The following is a 15391-nucleotide window of genomic DNA, read 5'->3' as shown; positions in this document are numbered from 1 at the left end:
GACATGGGGCTCAAACTCACAAACCATGAGATCGTGACCTGAGTTGAGACCCAACACTCAGACGCTTAACTGACGAACCACTCAGGTGCCCCAGCAGGAGTTGTTTCTAATACCAGGGGGAAAGTAGCCACCAGGTTAGTGTCATCTTTTATTTAAGCAATTAGACACTTTTTTTTTTTTTTTTTGCAACCTTTGGTATTTTATTGCAGGGTATTTTAACTTGTTTTCCAGCCACAAGCAGGCTCTTCCATTTAGCGCTATGTATCATACAAGTCATTTTCTATGTAAAAAAGGTTACGAAGCACCACTTTTTTGTACACTTAAAAAATAAATAAAAGGAGAAAACATATTGAATTAGCTCTAGTTTGGTGGATACTTCTTTTTCATCAGGAATCAACCGCAGCTTCCCAGAGTCCCTGTCTTTTCTGAGGGCTCTTTTCATTGATGCTTGTTTTCCCTTTTGCTTTGGATGAAGAAGGATTTGGTATTCAGTGAATGGAAACCAGAAGTGTTCCTAATCCTGGCAAGGGCCAGGCAGTATCTTTCTTGTTCCTCTCCAGACTTTGCTCACACACAATTGGATGTGGAATTTCAAATCTGCCCCATCTCCACAAATAGTTTAGCTCACAGATTTCCCTCCTCTTCCTTCAAAAACAAACAAGATTTTCACTCTACAGCCTTAAAGTAATTTCACTGTTACACTTTTCAAGTAATAGTCTGTTTGGGAAATAACTGGATCAGCCATATGTTAGAGCAGTTTCACACGTTTGCAGCTTGCTTTCTGCCTCTCTCCCAAAGTAGCCAGGCATTTTGATACATTCCGCCTCAAGAGCAGAGGCATGCATGCCTCTTAGCTTGCAGGGGAGACTGGAGTGGCTACATTGTCATAATGCTTTTGTTTTCTGGAGTCACTGAATTCAGAGAGTGCCCTGCCCTGATTATCTAGAATGCCAAGGATGGAGACATACTTGATAAATAATACTAAAGTTGAATTTAGTTATTTTTGTTCAGGCAATATAAAGACAAGGAAGAAGAACACCAGAGTGGTTTTTTCTCTGCTTTAACAAATATGGTAAGTCCGACTTGTTTTTTCTGTCTTGCTCAGCAGTCTTAAGGCGTCTGCAGGGGTAGACAAATCTGTACTTAGAAGTTCAAATGTTTGAGATGATGGCATGATGAGGGGAGAGTGGCTCAGAGCAGAGTTTTGAATGTTTATCTGAGAGAGAGAGAGAGAGAGAGAGAGAGAGAGAGAGAGAGAGAGAGGGGGAGGGCGGGTGCAAGCAGGAGGAGGGGCAGAAAAAGGAAAGAGAGAATCTTAAGCAGGCTCTAAGCTGTCAGTGAGAAGCCTGTTGCGGGGCTTTATCCCATGAACCATGACATCATGACCTTAGTGGAAATCAAGAGTTGGACGCTTAACCAACTGAGCCACCCAGAAGTCCCAAAGAACAGATATTTTTGAGAGCTGTATCTCTTTTATTGATTCCTAAATCCAAGTGAGATAAGGAAAGGAGAGCTCCGATTGCTCTGGGATTGATTTTTTTCAAATTAATTAATTCAGTTTTATAAAAGCTAAAAAAGGGTACACATTAAGCCAGACTTTTGCTTCCTGAAGAGCTGGCTATGTTTGAGGACTGACCCTACAGAATATTGAATAGGAAAGTTTAGATCTGAGCCCAGCCCCGAGTGCCCCTTGGCTGTCTGCTGTGGCCACTTGATCCCTCATAGCTGGTCCTGGAGTTGAGGGATTGATGCAGTGGATTTGACCCACTTATCTAAAGATTTAATGGACTGAGAGGTCCATAGTTTAGGAAAGTTACTGGTCCATTTTGCAAGACTTCTGAATAAGGTTTCTCAACCTTGGCACCATAGTCATTTTGGGCCAGGTAACCTGGGACTAATATTTTTTTATTCTATTCTATTTTATTTTATTTTATTTTATTTTATTTTATTTTATTTTATTTATTTTATTTTATTTATTTTATTTTATTTTATTTTATTTTTTAATTTACATCCAAGTTAGCATATAGTGCAACAATGATTTCAGGAGTAGATTTCTTAATGCCCCTTACCTATGTAGCCCATCCCCCTCTCCCACAACCCCTACAGCAGCCCTCTGTTTGTTCTCTGTATTTGAGTCTCTTATGTTTTTGTCCCCCTCCCTGTTTTTATATTATTTTTGCTTCCCTTCCCTTATGTTCATCTGTTTTGTATCTTAAAGTACTCATGTGAGTGAAGTCATATGATATTTGTCTTTCTCTGACTGACTAATTTTGCTTAGCATAATACCCTCTAGTTCTGTCCACATAATTGCGAATGGCTGGGACTAATTTTGTTTTTAAATTTTTTTTAAATTAATTTATTTATTTTTGAGAGACAGAATGAGACTTATAGCACAAGGCGGGGGAGGGGGCAGAGAGAGAAGGAGACACAGAATCTGAAGCAGGCTCCAGGCTCCGAGCAAGTGCTCAGCACAGAGCCCGACACGGGGCTCAAACCCACGAACCATGAGATCATGACCTGAGCCGAAGTTGGTTACTTAACCTACTGAGCCACCCAGGTGCTCCTGCTGGGACTAATTTTTAAGAGATAAATCTCGCAGGTCTTAGAATCTAGGCAGATTTAGAAAGTCTTTCTTCTTGGACATTAGTATTCAAGTGATCAGCTGTAGGGCAAGACAGTTTTTGAGTTCACTGCAAAAAATAATCATCCATCTATCCCCGAAAAGGCAGCTTTTTCCCCTCAATGCCTGTCATCTTCCCTTCTTCTTTCTTAGAGTCTACTCTCAGAAAAGGATCTGATAAGCTCTTTAACTCTGAAGCAGAAGTGAATAAAATTTCTCAGAGGTCAGAGCAATATGAGCACTGTGTTGGTATTTGGTTAAATGAATTGGATATAATTATACTGCTCCCAGGGATCCTGGCCTTTTAGCCAGGAAGGAAAAGTTTTGTATGAAACAAAGGAAGTTTGAGCTGCATAGTTTGGGAGCATCAGTAGGCAGATGGAAAAGTATTTTTAGAGGGATGGGCATCTTTCTCAGTGCCTCTGATATCACACATATTGGAGATAGCCTACTCCATTTACTTCTTTGGCTGCCCTGCCTACAACACAGACTAAAGATTTTATGATCTGAAAGTGGGTCTCACATAGACATTTCTGGTCTGAAACCCAAATATTCCTCCGAAGATGGCTCTATGTTGGATGAAATCATTGTGCTTTCTGTGGTGTTCTTTATGTTAGTTTCTGACTTCAAATAAGCAACTTTTGGGAAAGATGCAGAGTGACAAGGAGGTCTAGGTTACCATTTACTTCTTGTCAGCGGTTACTGAACTTACACATTGAAGAGGAGAGCTGGACCAAAGTCCTGATTGTTCTGTTTTAAGGCCCCTTAAGGAAAGACAATTTAGTGGAGTTCTTGTGATTCTTTGAAGATCTTTAAAGTGGGCTGGTTTTCGTCTGTAGGATGGGTGGGCCAGTTCCCTGTTCCCTCAGGCTGCAAGCAGCTTGTCCTTTCACTGATTTAAAGGCTTCACCGGCACAGAGCCCCTTTCACATTTCCTTGCTATAAATCTGCAATTCCTCTTTCCTTCCACAGGTGGGCAGCATGTTCATAGCAGATGCCCATGAGAAAATCTCAGTACAGTAAGTGGCTGACATTCTTGTGCGGTGACTTGAACTCTAGTGTGGGCTATCTGGCTGGATAGGAGTGTGAAACGTTACCTCTTGTTAATCTTTTATGGATTCAAACTTTTATGGTGATTTATAAGATGTTTCTTGGGTTGTAAACAATAATGAAACCACTCCTTTGGACATGTCTGTTGAGCCCTAAGAAGCTGAAAAATGGTTCTCAGCTGTCTCTGGAATGAAATGAAGGGGGGCTAGGTGTCTGAACCAGTTAAGGACTTAACTGAATTGGGGTAGAAAAATGAGAAGGAAAATAGGGAATGAAGTGAATAAAAACTAGTTCTAAGGAATTAAAATTAAAGCCCTGACTCCTTGCCTATATACCCTTTACATAAACCCAACAAGGAAATAAAGGGAACATTAGAAACTCAAAGGGATTGATAATGAGGAACTTGGGTGAAATTTTATCTTGTTGGTCATAGTGTTTTAACTCTTCCACTATAAGAGCCTCTCCAGTTTGTTCTCTTTGTTTTCTTTCTTTAGAACCAATGAGGCCATCCTTCTGGCACTTTATGAAGCTGTTCATTTAAATCGCAACTTCATCACAGTGTTAGCCCAGGTTGGTTATATTAAAAACTCCAATCCTTCTTCTCCCTGAATTTCATACAGATTCACTCCATTGAAAAGCCTCGCTGGCTCTGCCCGTTTAACCCCTGCTTTGTATTGGTAAGTGGTAGTAACAAAGAGTTGCATTAGTTGCCTCTGTATCGGGTTGTCCTCAATTATGTATGTTTCCATCTAGTGCTGAAGCGGGTCTGATAGTATGCAAAGTCAATGGTTTTGACCAGTCTACTAATTCATTTTTTTTTTTTAACGTTTTTTTATTTATTTTTTGGACAGAGAGAGACAGAGCATGAACGAGGGAGGGGCAGAGAGAGAGGGAGACACAGAATCAGAAACAGGCTCCAGGCTCCGAGCCATCAGCCCAGAGCCTGACGCGGGGCTCGAACTCACGGACCGCGAGATCGTGACCTGGCTGAAGTCGGACGCTTAACCGACTGCGCCACCCAGGCGCCCCAGTCTACTAATTCATTTGACCAGTTTACTGATTCTGTTAACCCAGACAAGTTGAGATTACTTCATTTTGCTCACTGGCAATTCCCATATGGATTTTCATGTCAGGCTTTCTGCTTCCTAAACCACTGTGGAATTGCAACTAGAGATAAAAGAGGCCAAGTCACTTGTCTTATTATTTCACCAATTTCCCGAGTACAAAAGTAAAAAGTATCGTATCTAGCATAAGGCTAGCTGTTAGGAGAAAAAATGGTCTATGCGTATCGAAAGCAGGAAGTCACAGGATCCTGAGTGCTAGGTCACTTCCTAGCTTGGGATGTCTTCGGTAGTTGGTAGAGAGGGACTAAAACAGGCCAGGAGCTCAAGTGCTGGCCATGAAAGCTGTCTTTAAAAATTGATAAAGTGTTTGTATCTTAGAGTCAGAATGTTTAAAATATGTATGCAGGTTTCTTTTAAAAGGACGTTTGTTTATGTTTATGCTTTTTTCTGTCTCAAAGGGCAGATGTGTATGGATGGAATCACTGATGGAGTTTTAACAACAACAACAAAATGAGACCATGCTTAAAAAGCACTGTGCTGGTTTAGGCTCTGCCTATGAGGACACTTATTATTTATCAAGACTGAGAACATGAGAGATTTTATCCACCATTCTCATTATGTTTGTCTGCTGTCTGGTGTCTGTCACTGATGTTAAAGGAGGGATGAGGAAGGTGAAAGGCTGGAAAAGCTGTTGGGAGGAGAAGGGAATAGCTGCCCCTCAGCTTAATTCTCAAGAGCTAATGTGACAGAGGTGGCTAAGGAAGGTCAGGGACAGAGGAGTCATCTGTTTGGGTCCCAGTGGATGTCTCCCCCATGTCTCTGCTTCCACACTGTACACTCTTATTGGTTGTGGAACAGGGAGACTGCTGTCTGCTAGCTCTTTTTATAACACCTCTTATCCACTTGCTTCGCCTGTACTCGTCAACTGTGTGGTCATCAAGACAGTCTATGTATGTGTTTTAGGTTGATCTGATGAGAGGAGTCCTTTCCCAGGTTCAGTTAGGACTGTAGATGCCCTCTTTTTGGTAGAATAATCTCAGGTATTTGTTTACCCCAGTTTTTTATTTGCATGGTTCTGCAGAAAACTTATGTAATGGGAACTTAGTTGCTTAAAGAAAACTTGCCCACAGAGCTTCTTATTAGAATTTAGCAAGCATCAACAGGAATCATGTTCTCACGGGAACTCAGTGCAGAAGCGTCCCTCCTCAGTGAGCATTCCATCTAATTATGACGCCAGGAATACCAGAAAGACTGTTGTGGGGAGGCTACTCAGAACTAGGTTATGTCTTTTCTTACCTGCTTCTGTTCTCTTTCAGAGTCATCCAGAGATGGGCTTGGTGACAACCCCTGTCAGTCCTGCTCCGACAACCCCAGCCACACCACTTGGGACCACACCACCCTCCTCTGATGGTATACCCACCATGTTTTCTTGATTAATGTTTTCTTGATTAATACAATCTTGAATCTTTCAGGGTGAGTGTAGCTGTGTTGAACAAAGAACACGGTTGTTAATTCTTTCACTTAAGAAATTGTCTGAGGTGATATCCTTTAGGACTTCTGAAGCTCCAATGGAAATTTTGGAAAAGACAGTCAGGTGCTTTTCTCTGTGTTAGAAACCTGTCCTCAGGAAATGGTTGTAGAATCATGGAGTGCTAGATCTGAAAGGGACCTCTGAGGTCAGTGATGCCTGTCTTGCCAAACTCTCAGGATACTTGTGAGGCTCTGATGAGATACTTTATGAAGGTCTCTCTGAAATAAATGTAAGATAGTAATGTTATCTCATGTTACCATTGGTCAAATGAGGGAATTGAGGCCAGAGAAATAAATCGTTCACCTACTGTTAGTGAGAGTTGAGACTAAGATCCAGGACATGGGTCAGGGCAGGGGCCATGTCTGTTTTGTTCACTATTGTCTGACCAGTGTAGTGCCTGGCATGGTCACTACGTAGTAAATATTAGTTGAATACATGCATGAGAAAGTGAACCCTAAGATATTACATACTGATATGTGTCTGCCAGCACTCACAGGGGGAAAATATCAAGTTTTGAGTGTATTATAACTGGAATTTGGTGGGTATTTAAGACTTCTACCCCTAACCCCCCCCCACCCCCCACCCCACGCACGCACACAAATTTCCACTTTATAAATTTTATGGCTGGAACTTAGAAAAAGGTAGCAGGAAAGAAGTTATGAATTTTGCCCAATAGGCTTTGTTGTCACCTGAGTGTGTTTGATAGAGTACATTAACCTAAAAATAATCTTTGTTTAATACTTGATGTTTTACCTGAAATGTTTACTGAATTTTGGGTAAAGAAATATAGGAAATCCAACTTTGATCCTTTCTCTGTGCCTCTCTACTGTCTGTACGAGAAATGATCTTGTTTGATCTGCCTTTTCGCCTTGAAATTTTCATATAGCACCTGTGGCAGTAGCATTTCAAGGTAGTAAAAGTGGTGTTGGTACAGAAGAGTGTCAGGAAGGTGCCATTCGTACTCAGGTCTATGGTAGCAAGTTGGATCTGTTTGGAACTGAAAGCCAAATTCCAAAATATCTTAGTGAGAAGGAGCAAGTAGTAAGGATTGCTTACTTGTCTTTGCTTTTTCAGGTCACTGAATAATCCAATGGAAATACTGTTCTTTCTCTTTAAGGACGAAGCCTGCCTGGTTACCATGGATATCAAAAGCCATATATATATATATATACCCATATATCTGAATTCCATGTAATGTTGGGGTTTGGATGCTTCAGAGAACTGCCTTTCAAACTGTTCATTGTGAACATTCCACCCACACACTTGATTATGCAATGGCAGGATTTGTGCTTACTTACCTACAACCAGTTGAGCTTTCATTTTTTCTAGTGGGAAGATGGAGTCAGCCCACTTTCAAATGACTGTCTCCCTTGTCAGAGGCTGCTGGGAAGAATGATGAAGCCAAAGATCAAGGAATAACTCTTCCTTAAGAAGGGGATTTTAATTTATGAGGGATTTTATTCTATTTCTTCTATTTTGTCCTTTTTCCTCTCTCCTAACTCATTTCCTATCTATAGGGATCCTAAGCGTTACAACCTTGTTTCCAGGTTTTTGTCTTTAATTATGTATAGTGGTGCTCAGTGGCCCAGTTATATTTAAAGGTATGTCACTGAAGCCATTATTTTTAAAAGCCAGGAGTTTAGATGTAACATTTGTTCCCAGCTCAGACTTGACATTTGACAACTCAGCCTTGGCATGAGAGGACTTTCTGGTAAACTAAAAATACATATACTTCTATATTTCTGCATATTACATAAGACATTTTTCCAGTTACTGCTGTGTGTGAGTGGGGAAAAAAGTCCCACTTACCAGTTAGATTCCTCTTTGTATTGGACAAAGGAATGATTATGGGCTCTGAGCTTCAAAATAGGCTTGTAGTAGTAGTCTCAGGTCATTAACCCATAACGTGAATTAAGACCTTTTAGTATTTGAACATAAAAATATATTTGTCTTTTATTAGTTTTGGGAGGCTGAACTGTGGGAAAACAGCCAAGGACTGGACATGCTAATTTCTTCTCATAAGGCTTTCTGTTGTGCTTGTTGTGTGTTATGGAACCATTATATGCAAATGTTTCCCATTGTTAATAAATGTTCTCAGCATACATCATAATAACTCCAGAAGGATCCACTATGGTTGTGAATACATATTATGAGTAATATCCCAAACTCAGCTGAGTCTTCACAGGTGAAAATACTGCAGAAAGCTATAGATTTTCTAGCTTGTCTGAGCCATCATGAGCCTCCTTTTGCTTTTATATTATGTCTTAGTGTAAAAACAGTTAACAAGATGTCTAAGTCTAATTTAAAGTCTTAGAAACTTGATATATCTGCATTAGGACTGTTCTGGGGCCATCTGACTGGCTCAGTTGATAGAGCATGAGACTCTTGATCTCAGGGTTGTGAGTTCAAGCCCCACATTGGATGTGGAGCCTACTTTAAAAAAAAAAAACGAAAAACAAAAACAGAAAGACGATTCTGTGTGGGTTAGCCCTGGTTTGGTCCCTCATTGTTCATTACAACTGTGGCTCAGAGAGTGGGGACAAGGGGTAATTTCTCTTGGAAATAATAAGTAGCTGGGTGTATAAAACTCAGTTTCCAGGCTATCCCAATCAATAGTGTCCACCTGTTTTCAGTATTTCAGTATTTTTCAGGTTCTGTTTCAGGGGGCCGGGGCAGGGGAAGAGATTAAGGAGTAGAATTTGCATGTAATTCTGTCTTAACTTTTTTCCCTTCCATCTTGGGTATTTCTAGCCTAAAGTCTTATTCTTAAAACTGAGCAAGATTTCTCCTTATTAGGAATGAATTGTCATTTATTTTAAGCAGGAGACTCATCAAAGCAAGGTTCATTTATATTCAACACAGATCTTTCCCTTAGGTACAAATCAGAGTGCCTTTAAGAAGGCCCCTGAACACTTTTGGGTTACTTGACGCTAAAAGCAGAATCAAAAGACCCTTTTTAGGATGTTGGGAGAAAAGCACTGTTCCCGGAGACCTGCTCTCCTATATTACAGGAAAGATATTGGTCTTGGGACCAATCATGGGAGTAGGAAGGGCTCTAGAGGCCTAGGAACAGTAGCTAAGGGTTTAATGTGAAGCACTTGGTCCTCCCTCTTTCGTGGAAAAAGTTTATTTGGTGATTTTTTGTCTGCTGGCAAATTGGCTATGTAAGTAGAAGTCTTAGAATATGTTATAGGCTAAATACATTTCATCTGTTCTATTCCAGTTATAAGTTCTGTGGAACTCCCACTGGATGCAGATGTACAGACCAGTAATCTACTCATAACCTTCTTAAAGTACAGCTCGATTGTCATGCAGGACACCAAAGGTAAGGCAGGCTACTTCGGGGGCTCAGGAAGCAGGAGGTGTGGCAGGCAGCTACTTAGCTAGAATCAAGGAGCGGCATTAATACTTTGAAACTTTGGATGAACTGTTGGGGCCTCCTGTACAGGGTGATGGTCCTGATTACTGGAAAACAGTGATTTCTCACTGCCAGATGGCAATTAGGTGGTGTTGGGAAAACCTGGAGCTGGAGGGGGAGTACTTCAAAAATAGAACAGGAAAAAAAAATTGGTCTTTACAAAAACTAGCAAGTGATTTTAGCAGATTTTGGTAAGTAGATGCAAAGTCTATTGTGTGGGAAGGGGAGGGATTAGCATGCATCAGGGACTTCCCTTTTGAGGACAAGAATTGGAAGCATCAGCTTGTGAGAATTCGTGGACTATTGTACTGAGTACCGTAGGAAGAGGTGAGATTGAGAAGGACAGTGTTCCTTAACGCTTAAAACAGAAGTGTCCTTACCCATCTAGAGATGTAGAGTGGAAGCAGGAGGGGAGTGGCTGTTGGAAAAGTTTGAGTTTGTTGTCTCTGGTCTCCTGTTCTTCATCTGTTACATCTATAGTCTTTTAACTGGTAGTAGAGAAGGGTAATAGTTGGGCTAGGCATGAGAGGGGATTGGGAGGAAACCCAGCAGATTCTATCCAGTATGTATCTCAGTCCGCTCTGAGCGGAGCGGCAGAGATGGTTGGTGGGCCTCTGAGACTCAGCAGGTGAGATCTGGCAGGCCAGGATAACAAGATTTTTGTGTATTTATGTTTCCTGGGGCCCTGGCTTCTCCTTTGTGGAGGGAGATAACCTCTTCCTTTCTCTAGAAATGTCATAGCAACCACAGAAAAGACTGTATAGATGGGACCCTGCAAATGAACTTGTAGCTTTGCTTGCTATGTAACAGTGAACTGAGGCCCGTGGAACTTACTTTCAGCTCTAATGATTTTATAAACTTCTTTGTCCTGGTCACTTCGTCGTACATAAAATAGAAGGCAAAGTTGAGGGCAGATTAATGGTAGCATCGTGGTCTCAGGCTGTCTCTCTGAACTCAGGCTGGGTTTGGTCTTTGCCAACAGTCAGCCTAAATATGGCAAGGGGCAGTGTTAGGTATGATGGAGAATTAACGTCAAACATGGCTCCTGTGAGGCTGAGGGAGTGAGGAACAGAAGAAGAAAAATGTCTCCTGTGCTACATTGGCCCAGCTCTTGCTATGTGTTAATCCCCTGACCTTCTGTATGCCCTGACTGATAGGATCTCATTATGATTTTAGGAGCAATAGAAGCAACTTTGTCTTGGCTCTGCTCTGTCCCCCTATCCAGATATTAGCTCTTTCTTCTTTATTATATATTATTTGATACCTATAAAAAGATACTTCTTATATGTATGAATATTAAATTATGAGGCTTATAGTAAGCATAACAAATAGCACAAGTTATGAAGCATAATAAAACAAACATATATAAACCTGCTACTCAACCTGAAGAAATCATGCTTTTGAAGCTACCTGTGTGTCCTCTATCCAGTTGTTCCTCTCCTCTCCATTCTCCAAAATTTTATCATTCCTTTGATTCAGCTCTGCTTTCAAAGCCTTTTTCTCCTGAGGTTCTTCTAATTTGGGGTATTGTTACCTTGAAGGAGTATCTGATTAATCTTAAAAATGGACGTTAGGCGGGGCATGCCAGGGTGGCTCAGTCAGTTGAGCATCCAACTCTTGATTTCGGCTCAGGTCATGATCCCAGGGTTGTGGGATCAAGCCCCACCTTGGGGTCTGCACTGGTCATGGAGCCTGCTTAAGATTCTGTCTCTCCCTCTGCCCCTCCCAATCGCCCTCTACCCCCTGCCACCTTCCTTTGCCTCTCCCCTGCTCGTGCACGTGTGCTCTTGCTCTCTAAGATAAAAATAGACAGTAGGCAAAAATATTAAAAATATATATGTATATCTAAAATGTATATGTGTATATATGTATATCTATGCAGACTTTAAAGTTGATTCACCAAAATTTTACCAGTTAGGACAAATGGGTGGGGTGATTAAACTTGTTTTTTGTTGTCCTTTTTTTGTGCTTTTCTGAGTTAAAAAAGTTTATAATGAAATATGCCTTCGTTTTGTATTCAGAAACACTTTTTTTTCTTAAGTGGAGAGATAGCTGCAGGCTTTTTTTACAGGAGTTGCTTATCAGCTTTTGAGGAAAGGGAGGATAGTGCCAGAGAAATTGCAGATAAGTAGAAGAGTCTCATGAATCTAGTTTTGCACAGGCAGGGGCATTTCTCTTCTGGCTGCCTAGGAACTCTGATGTAAGCTCTGGGGAATGTCAGGTAAGTATTATTACTGTATTTGCATTGTCTATGAGAAGAGATGAATGTATTTCTGGACTACAACCCCCATTATGCCTTCTAATTGTCAGGTTTTAGTTGATTTTATCTTTGAGGCAGTAGCAGGTTAATGTCAGGGTGAGTTCTCTTAGCTCATTTCTATAGCACTGTAATCTGTTAATAGATCTTCTCTCGGAATGGACTTCAGTCCGGGTCCTGTTAAAGCTAATTTGAAACATCATAAACCATTTGTCCTTTTTGGATATCCTGGCATGAACCCTCTTTTTGCTTCCATTTCACCTCCTCACCCACAAAGATCTTGGAAAGTAAATAAGCTTTCATGGTTCTGGTAATTGGCAGTGATGGAGTAGCTCTTTCTTGGTCATTTGTGTGGGCCTAGAGCCCTACTGTTGAGGTTACCTTCTTTTTTATTTTTATTTTTCTTTTTATTTAAAAAAAAATTTTTTTTTTAACGTTTATTTATTTTTGAGACAGGGAGAGACAGAGCATGAACGGGGGAGGGTCAGAGAGAGAGGGAGACACAGAATCTGAAACAGGCTCCAGGCTCTGAGCTGTCAGCACAGAGCCTGACGCGGGGCTTGAACTCATGGACCGTGAGATCATGACCTGAGCCGAAGTCGGATGCTAAACCGACCGAGCCACCCAGGCGCCCCGGTTACCTTCTTTTTTAATAACTAGAATGTGGGTCCTGGGAGACCAGGGACCTTTGTTTAGTTCAGTGCTGTATCTGTAATGCCTAGCACAGTGCCTGCCACATAGTAGGTACTAAGTAAATATTTGTAGAATGAATAACTTTGGCAGGAAGGAAGAAAAGTGATGAAGAGTTCACAGCTTTTCTGATCATAAATAGTGTGCACAGTACAAGGAAAGGCAGGGGGTGGACCCTGTTCTTCAAGTAATTTGTTTCTGATTCCATTGCCAGTTTGCTATGTACAGTTATAAAACCTTTCCAGATTTTGTGGGAGGTGGATATAGATGGTGGTGCTTCTAGCTGGTAGGTGGGAGGGGTGGGGAAAGGACCTGACTATTTAGAAGCAAAGGGTTGATATGGAAACAAAGGGCATGGCCCTAATGTGGGCCATGACAGTAGGAACCATTATATTAAGTAGATGGCTCTCAGGAAGGTGGTTAGTGGTCCATCAGACTGCCAGAATATTTTAGAAAAAAAATCTTCTGGGGGAATTCTTTTGCCAAGTAGAAAAGCAAGAATTAACGCAAGTAGAGCCTTGATTTTCATTCAGGAATTTTGTGAAAGAGGGGGAAAGTAGAAACGTTCATTTCGATGATACATATCTTTTTCTGTATAGAAACATGGTTTGGATGATATGGAGAGAAGGGTTTATTTTTTCTTTACAGATGAGCACCGACTTCACAGTGGCAAACTCTGTTTGATTATACTTACGTGTATTGCAGAGGTAGGTGCTGCTAGCCTTCTGATAGTAGCCCATCTCTTACTGGGTGCTTTTTTTCTGCCCTTTTCTTGTTCCTGACTTTTAGGTTCCTAAAGCTTGGGAGGGAAACTCTTTCCTCTTTGTTTGTCTCCCTACATTCCTCCCACTAGAATGTAAGCTGTGAGGGGCGCCTGGGTTGCTCAGTTGGTTAAGCCTCTAACTCTTGGTTTCGGCTCAGGTCACGATCTCACGTTTTTTGAGTTTGAGCCCCATGTCAGGCTCTGTGCTGGCAGTGCAGAGCCTGCTTGGGATCCTCTCTTTCTCCCTTTCTTTCTGTCACTTTTCTCCTCGTGCTCTCTCTCTCTCTCTCTCTCTCTCTCACTCAAAATAAATAAAGTTAAAAAAAAAAGAATGTAAACTCTGATACCAAGTACTTTGTCTCCTTCACCAGTGTGTTCTCAGTATTCTCAGCATCTAGCATGTAATAGAGGCTCAATTAGTATTTACTGGATTAATTAATAATGAGTGGTGTTATAACTTCGATAATTCAGACTAGAAGATGTGAGCTCTTAAGAGCTTTAATGTTTATTCATTTTTGAGAGAGAGAGTGAGTGAGCAAACATGAGTGGGGGAGGGGCAGAGAGCGATGGAGACGCAGAAACCAAAGCAGGCTCCAGGCTCTGAGCTGTCAACATAAAGCCCCATGTGGGGCTCGAACTGATGAACCTGTGAGAAGTTGGACACTTAACCAACTGAGCCACCCAGGTGCCCCCCCTTTTTAAAAATTTTTTTAATGTTTATTCATTTTTGACAGAGCATGAGTGGGGGAGGGGCAGAGAGAGAAGGAGAGTGAGCTCTTAAAGAGTTTTAAATAACAGACTTAAGCCTCTGTAGAAAAAATGATAATGCCCCTTTGAAGCTGCCCATGTTGGGTTTTTTGCATTTAGCAAAATGAAAAAAGGAGCCTAGGGTGCCTCGGTGGCTCAGTTGGTTAAGCGTTCAACTCTTGCTTCGGCTCAAGTCATGATCTCATGATTCGTGAGTTCGAGCCCCACGTCTAGCTCTGAGTTGACAATGAGGAGCCTGCTTGGGATCCTCTCTCTCTGCCCACCCCACTCTCCCCACCACTTGCTCTCTCTCTCAAAATAAAAAAAAAACTTAAAAAAAAAAAAAATGGAGCTCAAGTTTCCTGTGGGGAGTTGGTGGAGAGAAAAGCCAAAGAGAGGAATTAGAACCTGAGTAAAGTTGGGCTGATTGCAGTTTGGTGAAGAATAAGAACCCAAGGGTAAAAATAAAAGGTGCTTTATAAGGAGGATCTTTTCGTTGGATTAATTAGGCCTGAACTCACCCTGCATCTTGGTGGCAACAAAGGTGTAAAGAAAAAACCACAGGACCCAAATGGTTTCACTTAGGCTGATCCCTGGTTATGGGCAGGACTTGAGTCAATTTAGAGCTAAATTTTCTCTTCAGTTTCCTCCTTTACTATTCCTAATTTTCATCTTTTCTCTCTTAAGAAAAATAGTAAAGGTGGTCCACATGGAGTAAAGATCTTGCTCATTTTTTCCCTTTTTATATTCTCTGTGAAAAGGTGACGTACTTTTCACCAGGTTATGGGTTGCTGGTTATAGAAGAGCTGCTTGTTATTATTATTATTTTTTTTAGGTTTTATTTATTTAAGTAATCTTGGGGTACCTGGGTGGCTTAGTCGGACGAGTATGTCCGACTCTTGATTCCGGCTCAAGTCATGATCCCAGGTCTTGAAATTGAGCCCTGGGTTGGGCTCCATGCTGAGTGTGGAGCTTGCTTAAGATTCTCTTTCTCTCTGTCTCTCTCTCTTCCTATGCCCCCTTCCCTGGCTTGTGCTCTTTCTCTCTCAGTCTCTCCATCCAGCATGAGGCTGGAACTCATGACCCAAGATCAAGAGTCGCATGTTCTTCTGACTGAGCCAGCCAGGTGCCGCTACAAGAGCTACTTATTAGCAGTGGGCTGGTTGTAATTGCTTTTCAGAAATCTTTCTATCTTTAAAGGAGTTGTTTTTCACAAATTGTAACAGTTCTTAGTAATTGGAGTCTGTCAGA

General features: G+C 41.4%; 1 protein-coding gene across 1 annotated transcript in view; it reads left to right on the top strand.

Moving 5' to 3' along the window:
• Window positions 1-15391, top strand: part of ARMH3 (armadillo like helical domain containing 3) — a 177392-nt gene that overhangs the window by 30281 nt on the left and 131720 nt on the right. Inside the window, exons 11-16 of the mRNA XM_040486247.1 lie at window positions 1012-1072; window positions 3593-3639; window positions 4165-4240; window positions 6051-6144; window positions 9489-9590; window positions 13279-13337. Coding sequence (XP_040342181.1) covers window positions 1012-1072; window positions 3593-3639; window positions 4165-4240; window positions 6051-6144; window positions 9489-9590; window positions 13279-13337 — 439 coding nt within the window. The remainder of the gene's footprint in view (window positions 1-1011; window positions 1073-3592; window positions 3640-4164; window positions 4241-6050; window positions 6145-9488; window positions 9591-13278; window positions 13338-15391) is intronic.

The sequence above is a fragment of the Herpailurus yagouaroundi genome, unplaced genomic scaffold (genome assembly GCF_014898765.1).
Source record: "Herpailurus yagouaroundi ecotype Mexico unplaced genomic scaffold, PumYag 163, whole genome shotgun sequence".
Lineage (NCBI taxonomy): Eukaryota > Metazoa > Chordata > Mammalia > Carnivora > Felidae > Herpailurus > Herpailurus yagouaroundi.
This window is presented reverse-complemented; position numbering and strand designations above follow the sequence as displayed.